Source organism: Lissotriton vulgaris, chromosome 7 (genome assembly GCF_964263255.1).
Source record: "Lissotriton vulgaris chromosome 7, aLisVul1.2, whole genome shotgun sequence".
NCBI classification, from domain to species: Eukaryota; Metazoa; Chordata; class Amphibia; order Caudata; family Salamandridae; genus Lissotriton; species Lissotriton vulgaris.
This window is the reverse complement of record NC_141695.1, coordinates 756,357,530-756,375,654: the sequence shown is the minus strand read 5'-3', so window position 1 is coordinate 756,375,654 and position 18,125 is coordinate 756,357,530. Positions and strand designations below refer to the sequence as shown.

The 18,125-nt window shown below is 44.9% G+C and overlaps 1 protein-coding gene across 2 annotated transcripts in view; it reads right to left on the bottom strand.

Moving 5' to 3' along the window:
- The window catches only part of COG1 (component of oligomeric golgi complex 1), a 181,753-nt gene that overhangs the window by 100,072 nt on the left and 63,556 nt on the right, over window positions 1-18,125 (bottom strand). For both annotated transcript variants that reach the window (XM_086930983.1, XM_086930984.1), the window contains exon 3: window positions 15,900-16,081. In XM_086930983.1, coding sequence (XP_086787109.1) covers window positions 15,900-16,081 — 182 coding nt within the window. The remainder of the gene's footprint in view (window positions 1-15,899; window positions 16,082-18,125) is intronic.

Here is an 18,125-nt window from a genome sequence, read left to right as displayed (position 1 = left end):
CACACTTTAGAGATTTAATGGCATACTGGACTTCCGTTAGCGAGATCGGGCCGTTTATGTCTGTTTGTTCTTCCTCAGACAAGGAAGGGAGATTGCAGTTATTCAGATATTCATTAATCTTTTGGTTTTCCACTTCTGCATTCTTGGAGTAGAGTTTCTCGTAAAATTCTTTAAAGAGGTCTGTAATTTTGGCTGGGTCAGAATGGGAAACACCCAAGTTATCAGCTATGGAGTTTATTGTATTTTTTTGTATTTTAAATTTGAGATATGCCGCCAGACTTTTACCTGCTTTGTTTGATTCACACAGCTTGAACCTTTTCCTCCTATCGAGCCAGACCCCTGCCCTTTCACTTACAATTTTATTATATTCGTATTTTTTATTGGCTAGCTTATTTAGTAACTCAGCTTTTCTGCTCTGCAGGTACTTAGTCTCCAGATTTGAAATTTCTTTCTGTAGCTCCTCTAATTTTCCATTATGATTCTTGTTCATGGCAGATTTAATTTTGATAATTACACCCCTCAAAGTACTTTTAAGCGCCTCCCACCTAGTTAAGTCGGAGGTATCCCCCCTCGTGTTGTGTACCAGGTATTCTTTGATAGCGGATTCAATAGTTGCTCGGTGTTGTTCGTGTTCAAGAACCTCATCATTGAGTCGCCATGTTGCCTGACGGGTAGACGGTTTTATGTCTGATATGGTGAGTGTAATGCATGAGTGATCGGACACAAGTCTTGGTTCTATTGTGGTTTCTAGTAATCTGGGTGTAGCGTTCTGTGTGATAAACAGATAGTCAATCCGTGAGAATGAGTCATGGGGCGAGGAGTAAAATGAATAGTCCCTGCCAACCGGGTTTTGTAGGCGCCAGGAGTCTACCAGGTGAAATTGCTGACATAGATTTTTGAAGGCCCTATGAGATTTATTACTACGGAAGGGACAACGCGAATCTCTGTCCAGTGTTGGGTCAAGTGGCAGATTAAAATCACCCGCCAGGATGTGGACTGCAGAGTCCGGGATTTTTCCGATTTGTTTTGTAAGGTCCGACCAAAACTTTAAGTCACATGTGTTCGGTGCGTATATGTTTGTAATATAGAATTCCGTCCCATCCTTCAGGAGTTTTGCTGAGACCCATCTCCCCTTCGTGTCAGATGTAGATGAAAGAAGGTCAATGTTAGATTTTTTGGAGATCAGAATTGCTACCCCATTCTTCTTCCCAACCGGGTCTGAGCCCGTGACTTCCCTGAAAAATCTATTCCTAAGAGTATATAACTGTTTGGCCTCCAATTTTGTTTCTTGGAGCAATGCTATATCTGCCTTTTGCCTGCGTAGGTAGTCTAAGATCTTTTGGCGCTTTACTGGATTGTTCAGACCTTTGACATTAAGGGAGATTGTCTTCAGTTTCCCCATCTGATGCACCCCCAGCGGTGTGTTAATCACTGACGAGGGTGTAGTCCTTTTTAGAGTGTATTACCGTCAGTATCCCAAGATTGTAAATTTACTCCCTGCGCTTTGTTCCCATCCTCCTTTGTGCTCCTGTTCCCTATAATGGCAATTCGAGTATCAACTATACTGGCTGTGGGCATAACCTTCAGCGCAATACATGCTAGTGTACAATCCCTCTTTGTAACATTGTAAGAGAAGTGCGCATTGATTGACGACGAAATGCAACCACTGCTGAAAATTAGAACATTAAATAAAACCAAAATATACACAACCCCACATACACCCCAACCCCAACCCCTAGACCCCCCACCCCTCCCTCCCCAAAAGCAACTTGTAGGTATGGCGACTCGAGAAAAATAACAACAGCATTATCTTCCCGTGGGTAATAATGCACTTACAGAAGTTGGAACTGGAATTCTATACCATATCAAATTACTACGAGTTATCACAGCAGGTGTGACCATAACATAACATGAACAAGCTAATACTGGCCCTTCTGGCAGTTACATGGCTAGTTACATGGCTAGTCTGACGTAATAAGAGGCTAACTTGGTTTTGGAGAACATATAATGTAACATCATGTAACGTATTCAGCGTTTTTGCATTAAACTTTGTGTAATAGAAGGCAATGGTTGTCTAAACATACCCGATCTGCATGCAAAGCGTTGTTGTTGACATGACCATGACCATGACAACAGCAATAGCATAACCGTGGCAATGACAACAGCATACAAATTCAAAGTTTCTGGAGTAAGAATATCAATATTTATCCTCTCCATCATGTAGACATCCGAGACTGTTCCCTCAGTGTTCCCTCAGTGTAATAGTATGTGGATCTTAGGACCCAAGCAGATAGTCAATGGAGACCTGATCAGCTCTAGAGTCTGTTGATTGCAGATTCCCTTAAATCTTGTATGTAGCAGATGGAGGCAATCAATACTGACATACAGACGATAGTGAACACAACTTTAGGCAATAGCATTGTCAGAGATATGCGTACATGGAGCATGGTAGTAATAAAACAAAGGATACTCAACGTTGGGCCGTAGCTGAAGCAGAGGCCGAGGCAGTCGCAGATGCCGTCGCAGGAGTAGTCGTTGAAGCTGTCGCTGTTGCTGAGGCAGACGCTGAAGAGGGAGGTGGAGCAATACCATCATTTGCATTCTCATCAGCTGGGCCATTCGTGTCCATGTCTTGGATATCTTGGTTGCCCAGGAGTCTTTTGAGTTTTAGTGGGTCTGTGAAGATCTGTGTGGATCCATGCAGTGACACTCTATATTTGGAAGGACCAACGAATCCATATTGGTAACCTCTCGTTTGAAGTTGTGGACGAAGGGCCAGGAACGCCTTCCGTAGCTCGACTGTCTCCTTGCTGTAATCCTGCGAGATGTAGACTTTTGAGTTCTTCCATAGGATATGGTTACACTTCCGGATGAAAGTCAGTATCAGCTCCACGTGCTGATATCTCAATGGTTTGCAAACGATAGGTCTGGGACCCCTCTGGTTTTTCATTATTCTGCCTGGGACACGATGGGCTCTATCAAACTCTAGCGGTTGATGGAAGGTGATGTTCGTGGCCTGTGTGAACCAGTTTTCTAAAAACTGTACGCAGGAGGTGTAGGACTCTTCTGATCCCTCCGGAATTCCAAAAATTCGGAGGTTCCCCCTCCGGTTCCTATCCTCCAACTCAGACAATCTTCTCGTGGTTTGATCTGAGACTAAAGACAATCGTTTGAGGGCTCCGCATGTTGTAGTCTGCGCATCCTCTATTTGGCTAATCCTTGACTCGGCTTCAGCCACCCGTATGTTTGTGTCCCTTATGTCCTGTCTGATGGCTACGACCTCGTCCCTGGTTGATCTTGCTAGATCTCTCACCTCGTCTAATCTACTCAGTATCATATCAATTGCGTCGCCTTTTTCTTGTCTGCCTTTAAGAGGACTTGATTGTTCAGCCTTGAGTCGCTTGAGACTCTTCGAGTGTTCCTTGTCCCCCATGGTGCAGCTGAAGATGAGACCGTCTGATTAGAAGATATCACTGCCAGTTGTAGTTAGTACGTTTTCCACAGCTAGTGCATTCACTACGTCTCCCTTTTAAGCCTTCTCGTTTCAGTCACAGCTGGTTCAGACCCGATACTTTTCTTCGAATCAGGCTTCACTGTGCGATCAATCCTCCTCTATCTAGATGCTGCTGGCTGCACTGGTTGCATTAACGCGGTATTAAGGAGTTGCTTTTTAGCTGCATTAGTTGCATTGGTAGGTATCTCCACATTAGTAGTTATTCCCACTGTGATTCTTACTTCTCTTTAGTGCCAAATACATAGTGGGACCATTGCACAAGCGTTTATCACTGCATAAACGTTTTCCACTGCACTCTAAGGACAGACCTGCATTAGTTGGAAGGTGCGCCCGCCATTTTAAATGAGTGCCTGCCTCCTGATGAATGGATTGATTCTGAGCTCACTGCAGAGGTCAGCATGACTAGAACTTGCTTGGCTGTGAATCATATAAAGGCATTGCCCTAACTACATTGCCACAATGCCGTTAAGAGTGTTTCATTATTGTGCAGTGTCACTTGCGCGCTGTTTATAATTTCGGCAGAGTAGCGCCCGCCATTTTGTTTTAGTCTCTCTCCTCTCCTGGTTCAGGCTGCCGATATGTAAAGGGGACAGGCTGTACTCACTAAACCTGGAACGATCTGCAAGGCGCTGTCTGGTGTCTCTTTGTGCGAGCACTTGATCCGCTACTCCGTTTATTCCTCCGTCGGAGCTGCCAGGTCCGCTGAGAGCCGCCGGGGCTGCCGCCGTCGGTGCTGCCGAGACTCCGCCCTCACCCTGCTTCGGCCGTGGTCACAGCGCCGGATTCGTGTAAGGGCACTTCTAGAGGGTCATCACGCCCTCAAGTAGCCTCCATGTAAGCCCCTCACCTTCCGATCGGTCTAAATGTTTATCTCCGTGGTTGCCGATCGATTTAAAGGGTTCCAGTCCCTTGCTTGGTACTTCGCCACGGGAGGAGATACGCACTAGGCTGCCATCTTCCTCGGCGTCCAAGCCACGCCCCCAAAGTTATAGAAAAATTTGATAAAGTAAATGGGTATAAATAAAAATACCAGGTCAAACTCATACACTGCGCGTGTCCCTTCCATATAAATAATTTTGGTTAAGCATGTCGGGTGTAGGAATTTTTTTTGTGATTTAAAGTTTAATAGGGTCCAGCCTACCCCGTACCCCACCAGGACCTAACTCCTTAGTCTTATAAAGCTCAGACCACCTTAGCAGGTCCCCAAGGCTCCAGAGGAATAAGTTGAAGAATCAGTAAGTACTTCGGGCAAGTGACCTCCCTCAAGACCCTAGATAGAAGATGCAGGAATGGGCCTCATAGTTCCGCGTATTCCGCCCCCTTTCCAACCATACTCAGCGATAGCCGCTCCATAGCTAAAAGATGCCACAGTCTTCGTATCGCGTCCCTCGGGTCAGGTGAGTCTGGGGAACCCCACTGCGCCGGAATGACTAGGCGCGTTGCCAGCAAGGCTAGGGCGATTTGTCTACGCCTCAGCGAGCGCAAAGGAAACGATTTGCTATGTGGAAGCCCTAATAGCGCATGCTCAGGTGTTCTAGAGAATGCGATCTGAAAGGCATCGTCCAAGTCATCAAGGACCACCTTCCAATACCGCTCTAACTTCGGACAGTGCCACAGAAGGTGCGTCAAGGTGCCTGGGGAACCACACCCCCTCCAACAGAGGCCCGAGTTCGTCCCATCCCATGCCTTTATGCGAGCTGAGGTATAATACCAATAAGCAACCACCTTGTAGGCGGACTTAGTGCCTGCTACGTTGGCAGTGGTGTGGTGCGCACGATAGAAAACATCCACTCCTTACGCGACAGTGGGCGCCCCAGCTCTGTCTTCCAGCGAACCCGCGCTTTCGTAGGTAGAGCTTTAGGATGCGCCATAATCATACCATACAAGTCAGGTATAAGCTTGTGATCATCCTTCTTGCAGACTATCCATTTTTCAAAAGCCGTCATAGGACGGGACATAGACGCAATGTTAGGAGGTTGAGTAACCCAGTGCACCACTTGAGAGTAAGGAAAAGCATCGGCCTCCGAGAAAGAAAAATAGTCCTGACAAAGCTGGGAAAACGGAATTAGGCCATCAAGGTCAAAGAGGGAGCCCACCCTCTTACAACCCTCTTCCCTCCAGCGTTGGAATAATCGGGGACGCACAACCCGGAGGGAAATCCGGATTATCCATGATGGGTGTCATAGGGGACAGAAAAGTAGTCCAACCCCTGCGCTGTGCGAGGTGGTCCCAAGCCTTCAGCGTCGGTGACGTCACCAGGGAGGAGTAAAGACCCCAAGCTCTGTGCTTACAGGGAAGCCACAACTCACGCCAAACATTACACCCCGCTACCGTCTGATCCATGAAATTCCAATGCTTGCTAGACCAGGGCCTGTTCCACTCAAGGACAAACCGCAGGCATGCCGCCTGAAAATACGTCGTCACTAAGGGGAAACCCATCCCACCACTGGTCTTAGGAGCCGTGAGAAGTGATAAGGCAAGCCGTGGCCTTTTATTGCTCCATAAAAACTTATTAATGAGCCTCTGTAGCTTCTGGCTGGCACCTGGTGGAGGGCTTAATGGGAGCATCTGAAAAAGTACAGGATACGAGGGAGCACCATAATTTTGACTGCCACCAGCCTACCGTACCAAGCCAACTTAAGATGGGACCAATCTGACAGTGATTTGGCTGTCTGGTCCACCAACAGCTTGTAATTAAGAGAAGCAGTTTTTGCTATAGATGGGGTGAGACGGATTCCCAGGTATGGAATATCGGAATGTATCCACTGATAGGCAAAGTTCTGCTGCAGATCCTGCACCTCAGCAGCAGGAACGGATACATTAAGTATCTGCGATTTGGAGAAATTAACTTTAAACCCCGCCACTTTGCCAAATGTGAGAAGTTCTGCCGACAGATGCTGCAATGAAGAGTGGGGCTGCGTGAACGAGAGGATCACATCATCAGCATATAAGCTAATTTTGTGTGTGTCTGAGCCAAACCAGATCCCCAATATAACCCCATTGGTCCGAACCCGCTGGGCAAAAGGCTCCAGATAGAGCACAAAAAGCAACGGGGATAAGGGGCACCCCTGCCGCGTCCCTCTGGTGATAGGAAAGAGGGCAGATCTGCACCCATTCACCCGCAACGCCGCCTTCGGAGCTGCATACAGGCAGCCGACCCATCGCACAAAGTTATCCCCCAGACCGAAGGTTTTCAATACCGCAAACAGATATGTCCAGTCTACGCGGTCGAAGGACTTCTCTGCGTGTATGGATAAGAAAAAGGCCTGTGCGCTAGAGCGGTGAACCAGATCCGTGAGGCGCAGAAGTCTTTTAGTGTTATTCCCCCCCCTGCCGCGTTGGAATAAAGCCCGCCTGGTCAGGGTCTATGATGCCGTCCATCAATGGGCTAAGTCGTGCCGCCAAGATACTGGCAAAGAGCTTGCGGTCAAGGACGAGATCGGGCTATACGATCCACATTCCGTAGGATCCTTCCCGGGCTTGGGAATAACTGTGATGGCCGCCTTTGACATGGAAGGGGTCACCTACCCCACCTCCAAAAAGGAATTGAAAAGGCGTGCTAAAAAGGGAGCCAACTCCACACAATACGTTTTATAAAAGATGGCCAAGAAGCTCTGGGGACTTGGCCAGTTTCAGGCGTGCAATCGCGGATAGGACCTACTCAATACGAATCGCGGCATCCAGAGCATTCGCCGAAGCCCTAAGAAGAGGCGTAACGCCGCAAGATGCCAAGTAAGCTGCCTCCTGCTCGGAGTCCGATGCCTCCCCCTGATATAAGTTCTGATAGAACTGCCAAAAGGATTCTACAATGAGGGAATCAGTGGTATGTTCCACTGCTTAAGAGTCCCTAATGGATTAAATGGCCAACTGCCGCACTCAAGCTTTCAACCTGTGCGCCAACATGCGTCCCCGCTAAGGTAGAATTTGTGTCGCAAGTGCAGAAGGTGTCCCCCCATTGCACCCAGACAGCCACATCCCGCCCTCTGATGTCAACCACTTGGGATAGGATCTTGAAATGCGCCCGCGCACTAAAGAGAATTGCTGCCCCATGTTTCTTCACTGGACCAGAGGACCATATTTGCACAGGAAACCGCCTGTCCGTCATCCTCCTAGTGTCCCTAGAAAGGAGATGAGTCTCCTACATCAGGCACACATCGCCGTCTGCATTCTCCAACAAGGAAAAGATGGCCACAAGCTTGACAGGGTTATTTAGGCCTATTCAGGCTTACAATTTTCAGATCTCTACCCATAACCCCTAAAAGGGAGGGAAGTGCCAGCACAACATCCTAGGGCAGGAGCGCTGAAGGAAGCGCAGGAAGCGGTCAGCGGGCCCGGCATACACCTAGCTATCCGGAGAACTGATGCGGAGCCCGAAAAACAACCCCAGTCCCAAAACCAACCCCCAACACCTCCACAAAAATACTGAACCACATAAAAGAAGAAAAATGTCAAAAGACTTCTGAGGTGACCAACGTCCGTCAGAAGATTCAATCTGTAGGGTAAATATGGCTCCATCCTAGAACCTTACCCCAACCCTGATACAGGGCACCTCCAACGAAAAAAGGATGAAGAGAAGAGCGAAAGACGCAGTCTCACCCCTCCCCCCTCCAATGTCCTGCCTAGTCTCTAAATGCCCCATCACCCAGCTTAGTTTCCAGCAGTCTCAAAGTGGGGATGACAGAGAGTTGTCCCATCTGTTACCTAGTAGAAGAGAATTATGGTCTGACATTGAACAACAAGGTACTCTGAAAACACCACAGAGGGATAACGGATTGTCAAGAACAGTATTCGGTCTAGCCTTACATGCAGGTAATGAATTGGGGAAAATAGGATATATTCCCGGTTCCCCTCGTAGCATTCTCTGTGTTTCTACATGTCCCCCATCTGTTACTCACTTAAGCAACTATTGGGCAGCTCTCTATAATCAGCCCCACGAGTGGGGGATGGAAGTGACCTAGTGCAATGTCTAGGACAGTTATAGTCACATGTCAGCACAACTGGGATATGGGGCCATAGGGCTACTTTCGAGAAGAGATCAGAGAGATAATCTGGTTTGTATGTGGTATATACAGATTACCAAGTACAATTGAATTTCCATCCAATTGCCCCTAATGACGACAAATCAACCTTCCTGAATATATGGAAAGGGGAAGCAGCAAATGGTACCCCCCGGCCTTCTCCATATAAATGATCTTTCTGCATAAGATTACCTAGGGGTAAACAATTAGCCCTGTCACAAGCGCTAGAATCAATTAGTTTCACAAAATGCATCTCCCGCAGGAATGTCACATAGGCCCCTTTGGGTTTAGGTATGAGGATATTTTAAATCTTATTTATGGAACTCATTCATCAGACATTCAGATGCTGTCCTCCTTCCTCTCTTCAGGGGGATGTGTTTCCTTTGTGTTTTCCTGCTGGAGCCAACCCCACACATGGAATCGTTCGGTGAAAAAGTAAGTTTTGTGTTTCAGTGTGATCTTCAACTCCGCAAGAAAGAGCAACATGTACCACACTCCTACTTCTCACAGGAGTTTCTTGCCCTTAAAGAAGGAAGTTTTTTGCTGCACTTCTGCAGTTTAGTCTAGAAAGATTGAAAATAGGTTATTTTCGATAGAGTTGACCCAGGGACCATACTTAATGCAGTATCGATCCCGGTAGTGCAGAAATCGAGCTGCCAGAGGCATGTGGAGCGAGCCTGGAAGTGGGCAACTACCTGGCACCAAATGGGCCAGCATGAAGAACTTGGAGAGGCAAATTACCACTGGTAACCACGCAGGTAAGGGCGCTCAAAATATCACGAGGGAAATGACACTAAACTCTTAAGTCAGTGGTACAGCTAGGTGAGCGAGAGAGAGGGTGGTTACCAGACTATCCTCTAAAACCACACAACAGTGTGGCAAGTTAACGTTACAGAGTGGAGGATCTCACCTGCGCTCCGAAATATCTAAGTTCAGTTAGACCAAGTATAGGTTCAAAAAGAATAGTAAATAGAATTGCACATAATCCGGTTATGACACAAAACACAGTAATAACACTAAGGTTGTAACCAAAAGTTGCTGGTCACAAAGGGACTGTAATCATTCCTCAAATCCTGGTTCAAAGACTTCAACACATCAGAAACTCCAACACATCAAAAAGAGTCCAAAATTATTGTCCACAAAGTCTATATCAGGTAGTAGAATTCTTCTTTATTCTTAATTTCTGTTGCTTGATGTATCAAACTTCTATACATTCAGTTCACAGCCAACACGTGTTTCGTCTGGCCTGTCACATTAGCCAATGACTTCATCAGGGCTGTGTTATAAACATCAAATGAATATATATTAATACAATATTGTAGTTCCAAAGTCATTAATTGCAACTCAAAGGTAAGTTAGATAGAGTAAAATGTCACACTAGTATACTCTAGTGATTATGAGGAATATAAGAAAGAAGAGTCTAATACGTCACCAGGGTCATAGGGTCACCATTGTGCACACCATATTGCCCAAGATAAGGTTCAAATATGACCATAGTCACCTTTCAACGTAAACAAAATAACGTCAAAGAAGATTCATCTCATCCTCTAGACTAGTCAGCGGTTTTCTTGTCCTCTAAATAACAAATACATCCGATAAGTAATTTGTTCTAACTTAACTGCAATACCCTACCCGATTGTCCTCGCCACATATAACCCAGTCATAGATCCATAACTATCCCATATTAGGAAATAGCAGTAGATAACACTTCCCTCTAAACTCACCATTTATATATATCTCACATCATTTCCCAAAGGCTATAGGGAAAGAGCAATTAAATCGGCTCCTCGTTGCACGTGGAATAGTATTTATCTGTAGTAAAAGATTTAATTAAAATTATCAATCGTGTTACGGTTGATCCATGAAAGTTGCAATTATTATAAGTTCCTTGCTATTCCACCTTACCGGGTTGTATTCTTATATTCTATTCAATGTCACCTTTGTATTAGTAATGAAATATTTCAAAGAGTCCTCAGGTATCTGTATGTGAAAATATTAAAATGAATATACAATTACTCTAAGATTGGGAATATATGCCCATTGTTAGAGATATCAACTCCCTACACGAGTCAAACTTACCTCAGGCTCAAACTTCCGTCATAAGTGGCCTGAGGATTAATAATAAACAATGGGGGAATCCATCAGTTTAATACCACAAAGGTACACTTACTCCCTGTACACGTAACTCCCGAAATTAAAACTCACCCTCCACCTCCGTATCTTGTGCAGACCTGTCGTATCATCACCGCAAAGCAAGAAAGAAAAACACAAAACAACGTATTTTATAACGTGTTTGGTACTATATATAGCCACAAATATAGCTAGAACATCTGTCCCCACTCACCAAGTTACAGCATCGTATCGTCTATTTCAAATCCGGCGTGCAACACGGTCGCCATGTTTGTGTGTCTATTTATACTAAAAGCGTGCATGGGCGCCATATTGTAATGTTCAATTATCGAAGAAAATACGTTCTCATCTATAGACTTCTAAATCTTATAATTATAAGACTAAGGATCTGCTATATTGTCAATCCGATCCACATAGGAACAAGAGTACTCAATCCGACTCCCTCCTACTGTGTCAAAAGTACGGTCTGTATAATTGCTATTGATTCAGTCTCCTACATTCCAGTATAGCTAATCTTCTTAAATGGAAAAAGATAACGCATCAGTATACCGTAATCCCAAATCTTGGATTATAAATTATATCGCCCCCCTTTTTTCGAAATTATATATTGATCGGTACAAATTTAAAATAAATGCCAGTATCGAACCATGTATCAGAGCATGGGTCTAACAGCCTCCTATACTTAGTGCTACCGATAGTTCTTCTTGATGGACGTGAGTTTTATATATGCATATTCTTACCAATGAGGAGATGCGACGTGGAGTAGGGTTAGGTAGAGTTAGGGATAGAACAAGATATAGAGGGACAAGATTTATAGTATTAAGAGTAAGAAGAGTATATTATATCAAGCGTCCAATTACCGTTCCAAAGGACCAGACAGTAAAGGAAAAAGTGCCAAAGGGAAAACACGTCCTACTTACAATACACAAAACTTTCCCAAAATCATATACAATAGATACAATATTCACAATAACGCGAGAATTCGTAATAGCCTGAAGTTCTCGTTTTTCAAATGTACTAAACACATGTCTTCACACACCTGCTCGTCTTAAACTGCAGTCTTCATACATAGTGGGCCTAAAGGGTATACATTATAGACAACTATTATATGTCTACATTATGGTATAATACATAATACATCATAATCCGTGACCCAAATGGTATTGTAATTCAGAATCTAAATTCAGGCCGTTTGACCGCCCTAAGTTTCAAGATCCACATGCATTCCCTGCGTCGTAACCGGAGGGTTCTGTCCCCGCCTCTCTTGTCTGCTCTTACTACATCAATGCCATGGTAATGGAATTGGTGTTTAATCTGATCATTCTGTGTGGAGTGGGGGGGGAGCCTAGGGAGGGGGGCGAGAAGACCAAGGACTGGAGCAACCACCCGTCAGCACCAGCTCCGTTTTGTCGGGGTTTAGCTTCAGGTGGTTGTGATTCATCCAGTCTTGGATGAAGGTCATGACTGAGTGAAAATTTGATATGGACTCTGGGGAGGAAGATAGGGAGAAAATAAGCTGGAGGTCATCCGCATAGTTGTAAACGGAGACCTCCAGCTGTTGAAGGGCAAAAATAAGTGGGGCAATGTAGAAGTTAAATAGCAGAGGGGAAAGGGGAGAACCCTGGGGTACCCCGCATTGAACAGCACGGAAATCCGCAGAATAATCACCCAATTGCACTGCTTGGGAGCGGTCATGCAGGAAGGAGGACAGTCAGATCAGGGCCGAGCCCTTGATTCCCACCGCTCTGACACGGGAAAGTAAGATGGTATGATCAACCGTGTCAAAGGCGGCGGAGAGATCGAGGAGGACCAGGGCCTGAGGATAGTTGGTGTCCATGCCCAGGACAAGAAAACAGAGGACAAGAAAACCACTGACTAGTCTAGAGGATGAGATGAATCTTCTTTGACGTTATTTTGTTTACGTTGAAAGGTGACTATGGTCATATTTGAACCTTATCTTGGCAATATGGTGTGCACAATGGTGATCCTATGACCTTGGTGGCGTGTTAGACTTTTCTTTCTTATATTCCTCATAATCACTGGAGTATACTAGTGTGATCTTTTACTCTATCTAACTTACCTTTCAGTTGCTATTAATGACTTCGGAACTACAATAGTGTATTAATATATATTCATTTGATGTTTATAACACATCCCTGATGAAGTCATTGGCTAATGTGACAGGCCAGACAAAACACGTGATGGCTGTGAACTGAATCTATAGAAGTTTGATACATCAAGCAACAGTGTGCAGTAGTGTGGCTCACTGGTTAGAGGCGGCAGACCCGAGAGCAGAGGACGGCCCGGGACCAGGGTTCGATTCCCGACGCGGCAGGTTTCTGGACCAGGGTCAGCGGACTCGATAATTCTCTCGCCTCGGTGCCCACTCTGATCAGCGATCACACTCGGCAACTCTGGGCATAAGCTTGCCTCATCTGCACTAACGGCCCCACCAGACCGCCGGGGATGCCTGGTCTCACCCTGGAGATACCCATTAAGGGACCATCTCTCAGGGAAGCCAGGAAGGGTTTCGCAGCGGTCGAAGCGCGGAGATACTCCTCCGGGAGTCGATCCTAGCGCTATATAAACTTGCAATTAATTAATTAATTAATTAATTAACAGAAATTAAGAATAAAGAAGAATTCTACTACCTGATATAGACTTTGTGGACAATAATTTTGGACTCTTTTTGATGTGTTGGAGTTTCTGATGTGCTGAAGTCTTTGAACCAGGTTTTGAGGAATGATTACAGTCCCTTTGTGACCAGCAACTTTTGGTTACAACCTTAGTGTTATTACTGTGTTTTGTGTCATAACCGGATTATGTGCAATTCTATTTACTATTCTTTTTGAACCTATACTTGGTCTAATTGAACTTAGATATTTCGGAGCGCAGGTGAGATCCTCCACTCTGTAAAGAACTTGGAGAGACTGAGGTGCCACCTTGGTGATCAGCCAGTTTTTGAGGTATGAGACCATGTTGGGCCCCTATACTTAATCCGCAAGTCCTACAACTCTGATGTGGCTACGCCTGCTGCGCCCTTCAGACTCTCCCATCCCATCCAGTACTCTAGAAAGGTCACTGTCTCTGTCAGGTCAAGTCCTTTTTTTCTGCAGAGTACTTGTAGTGGAGCGAATCTGGTCTACTGACTCCTCCATTTGCTACACTTTGTCAGTCAGCTTTCTCTGGTGATCATGCAGCAGTCCCATCTATCACCACTGTGCTAATTTTGGCTTATATAGTGGGATTTCTGTTTTCCTAGCATATGTTTTTGAGGAGATCTGTCTTGGGCTGGGGGTCCTATAAATCCTAGTCTCTCGTGAGACTTCGTCTGGATACCCTGTTTGGGATGCTTGCCAGATCTGAATCCAACAGGTTGATTTTGGAGTGAGTTCAGCTGTTGAGGTCTCACTGCACTATTAGTGTGTGTCTTAGGTTAATATGGAATACTCTAGACACCGTTTCCTGAATGAAGTCAAACAATTTATGTATCCAGATGAGGGTTTATGGGAGCGTCACTTCTATACCAAAAGCGTTAAAAGTCCTTCCCTCTGTGCAAACAGCTTTGTACACATGTGAAGGGCACCCCTTTAGCACTCCTCAACCTACTTATAAGTCCACAAACTGTAACCCTGTTACAAAACACAACACATCTACAAACGTTGCATGACTTCGTTCTAAGAGTCTCATCATACCCTGTATCGTATTTCTGTGTCTGAGAGATGTTGCGGTGCATTTATGCAGCAATATGTGTTCCAGCCGACTCCGTGTTCTTGTAAGATTTATGTTGGGGAAGCCCTGATGTTGGGGACAGTAGGTGTATTACCAAACTTATTGGATTTTGATCCGGCACAGCAGACTGTTGATCTGGTGACCTTAGCAGTATTTGAAAAACTAAGAATACATTTGTGAAACTAGCACTGGGCAGAGCTACATCGTGTGAATTTGCTGCTACAGCAGCTGATGCGCAGAATAAACATACAAGCCACAAATAGAAAAAGATAAACATGGAAAGGGTGCTTGCCGACTTTTTGTCGAGCACCTTCATGCATTGCATTTACACATGCTGGTGTCAGTTTTCTAATTCCATCCCAGGGCCTGGACCATATGTATGCTTTCCTACAATGGTTGTCTGCTCCTTGTTCACTCATTTTTCCTGTATCCTCTCCAGATCCACCTGTGGTTCTTTCAACATAGGAATCCTTTGAGGTGTCAGGGTCGACACCGTTAGCCGCCTCTCTTGGGGTCAGAACATGCGTTTTCAGCATGCCTGGATAAGCAGAACTTTGGCAGTTCCGACACCAGGGGGGCTGTTGTAGGTCTTCCACTGGAAGAACTGCTGACTCAGTTGCTCTATCCTAGGATGAAATAAGCGCGTAGTCCCGAGCCTACATCATCCTCTCAAGCCACTCTGCATTGTATTGGCTCACTTTGGCGTCTCACAACAGGTCTCTCCAGAACTACACCAGCCCACATCAGGTGCCACCATCTAAGGGTTGTGTGGCTGTCCTGTTTTGACGATCCTAGACTCCTGATCCAAAATCTGAAGCCTCCTATGTTTGTTTCAGAATCACCCACTGGTTACTGTTGGAAGACATTAATTTGATTTCAACTTGTTGGGAGGGCCAGGTTGCCCAATTATTTCCAAGTTGTTTTAATGCCAAACTATGCTATTATGTTAGTGACAATGCCCACAATGGCAAAAAGCATAACTGCGACAACCACCCCTCAGATCTTATTATTTGTACTTTTACGAATGCTTGCTAATTCTCTATCTCTGCTCCCAACACCACACGTGATCCATGTGCTCCCAATAAAGTAGGTAATTCCCCTTACACATCACTTGCTTTCTAGTTGTTGGCTATGCACCACACACCAGTGGCCTGCTTCATCGTGAGTTTCTCCAAATTAACATAGTGCTACAAACATTACATACATTACTTGCGGAATTTTCCCATGGTGTCATATGCAACACTGCAAAGAAAACAGAACATATATGTGTATACATAGCAAACGGAGAATCAATAATGGCTGAGACAGACATTTTTTTTCAACAGTGTCAGGCTAAGCAAAACAGTGTATTCAACATTAGTTAAGTTCGGTACATTCTGTTAAATGTGAATGAACCAATCATCTGTAAACCTGTTTTGAAAGAAGTCAAACCCTCCTTAGCAATGGGGCTTAACACATGTTGGGAGGAGAACGAGAATTTTTCATAGAAGACGATTGGCACTAACCATGATGTGGCTGGTTGAGCAGCTGCTGAATTGCTGATTTTCTGGCCAGAAGAAAGTCTGTGAGAGCCTGACGTGGAGAACTGTCTTCCAGTAGCATAATGGAACAGAGAGCTTCAGCAACAGCCTGATCGGATACTGAGGGACATTTGAGCAAAGACTTGCTCTCTTGCAGGATGGTAGATCTAGCAGGAAATACAAAGTGGGCGATATCAGGCATTCATAAGGAAAAGACGTTGCATCCCGCCACAACATAGATATGAAAGCTGTAAGCCACAACAGGTACGAGAAAGGCGTTTACAAAAAAAATTAACTGAAGTGAATAAGTACAAACCACATTCAAAATGCTATCGATAACTGCTTTAATTGCAGTTCTTTATTTTACAGGTTTGGTTGTAGGTATTTTCGAAGGCAAAACGTAGGCCCAAGAAGCAAAGAAGGACTATACATAGCAGAAGGAATGCATGACTTTCATGCAACGTAGCTTAAACATGTTGAGATAACTTTACATAGCAAGACGTCAGCATATTACATCAATGTGAGGAGGTTAGGTGGAGGGGATGGATGAAGCATTGGGGGGGGGGGGGGGTAGGGGGAAGCCAGTGGGTAATAGGAGAATGAGATTTTTACTGAAGCACTAATTTTTGGTTGCAGAGGTAAAAAAACATTGTAGATGCTTGTAGCATGTGTGTAGACCGCATGTTTTCTTGTGCATTCGGTGGGGTTTTCTAGACTTGAAGCACATCAAAGGAGGAACTGTGAGTTGTGCACGTGAACCAGGAAGAATGTCAACTTTAAGCAAAGTAGTCTGGTCTGTTTGCATGGATGGCCTTGTCGATAACACTTTTTTTAATATACAACAAGGGAACCCAAACAGTTTGCTGAGGACCGTGGGTGATCAGTGCTATCAAGGACAAGGGTCCTTAGCTTATGAAGATCAAGAGGAGAATGAAATATAGGCCATGATAGGAGACTATATTTTTCACTGCCCAGCCGGACAGGATATTTATTTTTAATCAATGCAAACACATTTGGACAAATGGTTGTAAGGCACAATCCTGTACCATACTTGGGGGAAAAAACAAACAACAAATATGGGAATGTCTTACAGGCAAAAAACGAGCATTGTTGGCCACTTTTAAATCAGTGTCAAATTAAAGTAATGCCAAAAAAGTGCTAGACACAACAGGATTAAACACAATAGTTAGGTTGTGAAAGCACTGTGAGAAGTCGACGTTTTGATCCCTTATGCTCTAATTACATGGGGCCATCATCAGGACTGACATTAACAACATTTGCCTGCCTGGCATGATAAAATACAACCGCCTGTATGGGGTGGAAAAAGGGGAGAGAAGAGAAAAGAAAAACAGCCGGTGGCTGAATTAAAAACTGATAGTCCTGCGCAACAACATAGTACATGTCCTTTGTGTACCAAACATACTCGGAATCGACTTCACATGCTCTAATCACTGTGCATTGATCGTGAGAGGACTGGTCATTCATAACTGGGTGCCTGTGTGACTGGTGATATCACAATTTAAAACTGCGGTGAATCATTTCAACTGTTTGACCCAATTGTATTTGACCGCAAGGGTTAATTCAACGTGGATCGTAACAAGCTAGATTCATTTCCATGATTAGGCCGGTTTGTTCTTATATATCCCAGTAAAGAAGAAGAAATGCCAGTAATGTAAACATCATTAAGCAAGAACGCAGACACCTTCCACTGTGCACGCATGTGTTCATTCATCACGCGTGTTTTGGCTAGATTCACTAGGAGCTGAGCCGAGGAGTGCCCTCGTGATTTAGGACTGGATTAATATCGGGCGTGTAGATTACCAGAGTGAACGGGCTGAGACCCCAGGTGTTAAAGGTGGCTGAATTGCTGTGACTCGCCTGCAGGGAAGACAATGCATGCAAGATTTGTTAAGGGTTCTTTTAGATGGTTGCCGGGTCTCATATTACGCTACTCACTAGTTTGTACCTGTTGGGACGAATTGTATCTTCAAATGGCTGGGGTCGGGCAGTCTCAGTTGGAACTGCGGGATCGTGTTTAATTCCACCGGGTGGCGGTAGCTGTTAGGAAGGGGAGAGTGGTTAACTAGCGGTTAAAAATCCCAACCATCCGCCCCAATTTCATGGAACTGCAAACGGAATTACTAAGATTTTTCAGAACAATCCGTTTAAAAGCATTCTTCCAACTGCACCCAAGCCCAGTGCATGATTCCT